General features: G+C 44.2%; 1 protein-coding gene across 1 annotated transcript; it reads left to right on the forward strand.

Annotated features, from left to right (window-relative positions):
- Positions 1–86: 86 nt before the first annotated feature.
- On the forward strand, positions 87–406 carry PHALS_10409 (crinkler family protein; the record flags this gene model as incomplete). Its single annotated transcript, XM_024725829.1, has 2 exons — positions 87–91; positions 118–406. The coding sequence occupies 2 exons, from the start codon at positions 87–89 to the stop codon at positions 404–406; spliced, it is 294 nt and encodes a 97-aa protein (XP_024576566.1).
- Between the last annotated feature and the right edge of the window lie 704 nt (positions 407–1,110).

Here is a 1,110-nt window from a genome sequence, read left to right on the forward strand (position 1 = left end):
TGTGGGAAAGATCATCGAAACTCCTGATGGTGCGGCATTATTGTTGTCACCTGTTGGGAAACCTCTGCCTCGACCAACAACACGACATGAAGTTCTAAGCCTTTTTGAATTGTTAAGGCAACTACACAAAAATGGTCTGGTCCATGGAGATCCTCGCGTGCCGAATGTAATTCTTGACGGGGAAAAGCTTCTCTGGATTGATCTTGTAAAAGTAATGGAAGCGAGCCCAACTTTGAAACAAATTGATGCTGAAATTCTCACACGATCCATCCTCAGTGTTTCTCTGACCACTATGCTGGACCCGGCGCTGATCAAGTTAATTGACTACTTTGGCATGAGCAACACATCAGAAAGTCTTATCAATCTTGCTGAATTAGTCTCTGATAGCCTGGGATTTTTAATGTAGCTGGCTTTGATCCGATCATATCGCATTCATTCGCACATTAAATCGAAGTTTCAGATTCTACATGTGTGTTGGGGCCACATCGTCTTCGATATCACTCCTGATAAACATCAAGTAAATAATATACAAAGATGTGATTGGAAAAATTCGAGTTGATTGAGTAGGATGGGTTGCAGGACTAAGTTTTCTCAAACAACGATTTTAATCTATCCTATTCGTTTTAAGCATTGCAGGCGTCAAACTGCGGAAGAACAACATACGACAATAAAAGAGCCACCCTTCTTCAAAACCCAGCTGTAACCATGCAATTGTGTGATCATTGCAAGCAGGTATAGCGAGCACGGCCTCCAGGTATGTAGAGGTGGGTCGTCGCTGTATACTCTTTCTTCTGGCCAAAGTGACACCTCAAACTCCCACGAATTCTGGGAGTTCGGGTATCCCCGCAACTTCACAAGATCCTGGGTCTGACTTTGTCGACGACTTCAACCCACAAGGCACTTTACGTGTGTATTTATCAGCTCCAAGGAACTGGTCACAAGGTGTAACGGGGTTACATGAGAGTGACCCGTCACTCTCCCAAGGGATCTGTGGTGTGGCATACACCACAGCTACTAGATGGGTATAGACATTAAGAAACACCTACAGTCTTAACTACCTAAATTTGGTTAACGTGTCCTCTGACCAAGGACCTGTGAACGGTCGTTCAC

This window comes from Plasmopara halstedii (genome assembly GCF_900000015.1).
Source record: "Plasmopara halstedii genome assembly, contig: Scaffold_470, whole genome shotgun sequence".
Classification (NCBI taxonomy): Eukaryota; Oomycota; class Peronosporomycetes; order Peronosporales; family Peronosporaceae; genus Plasmopara; species Plasmopara halstedii.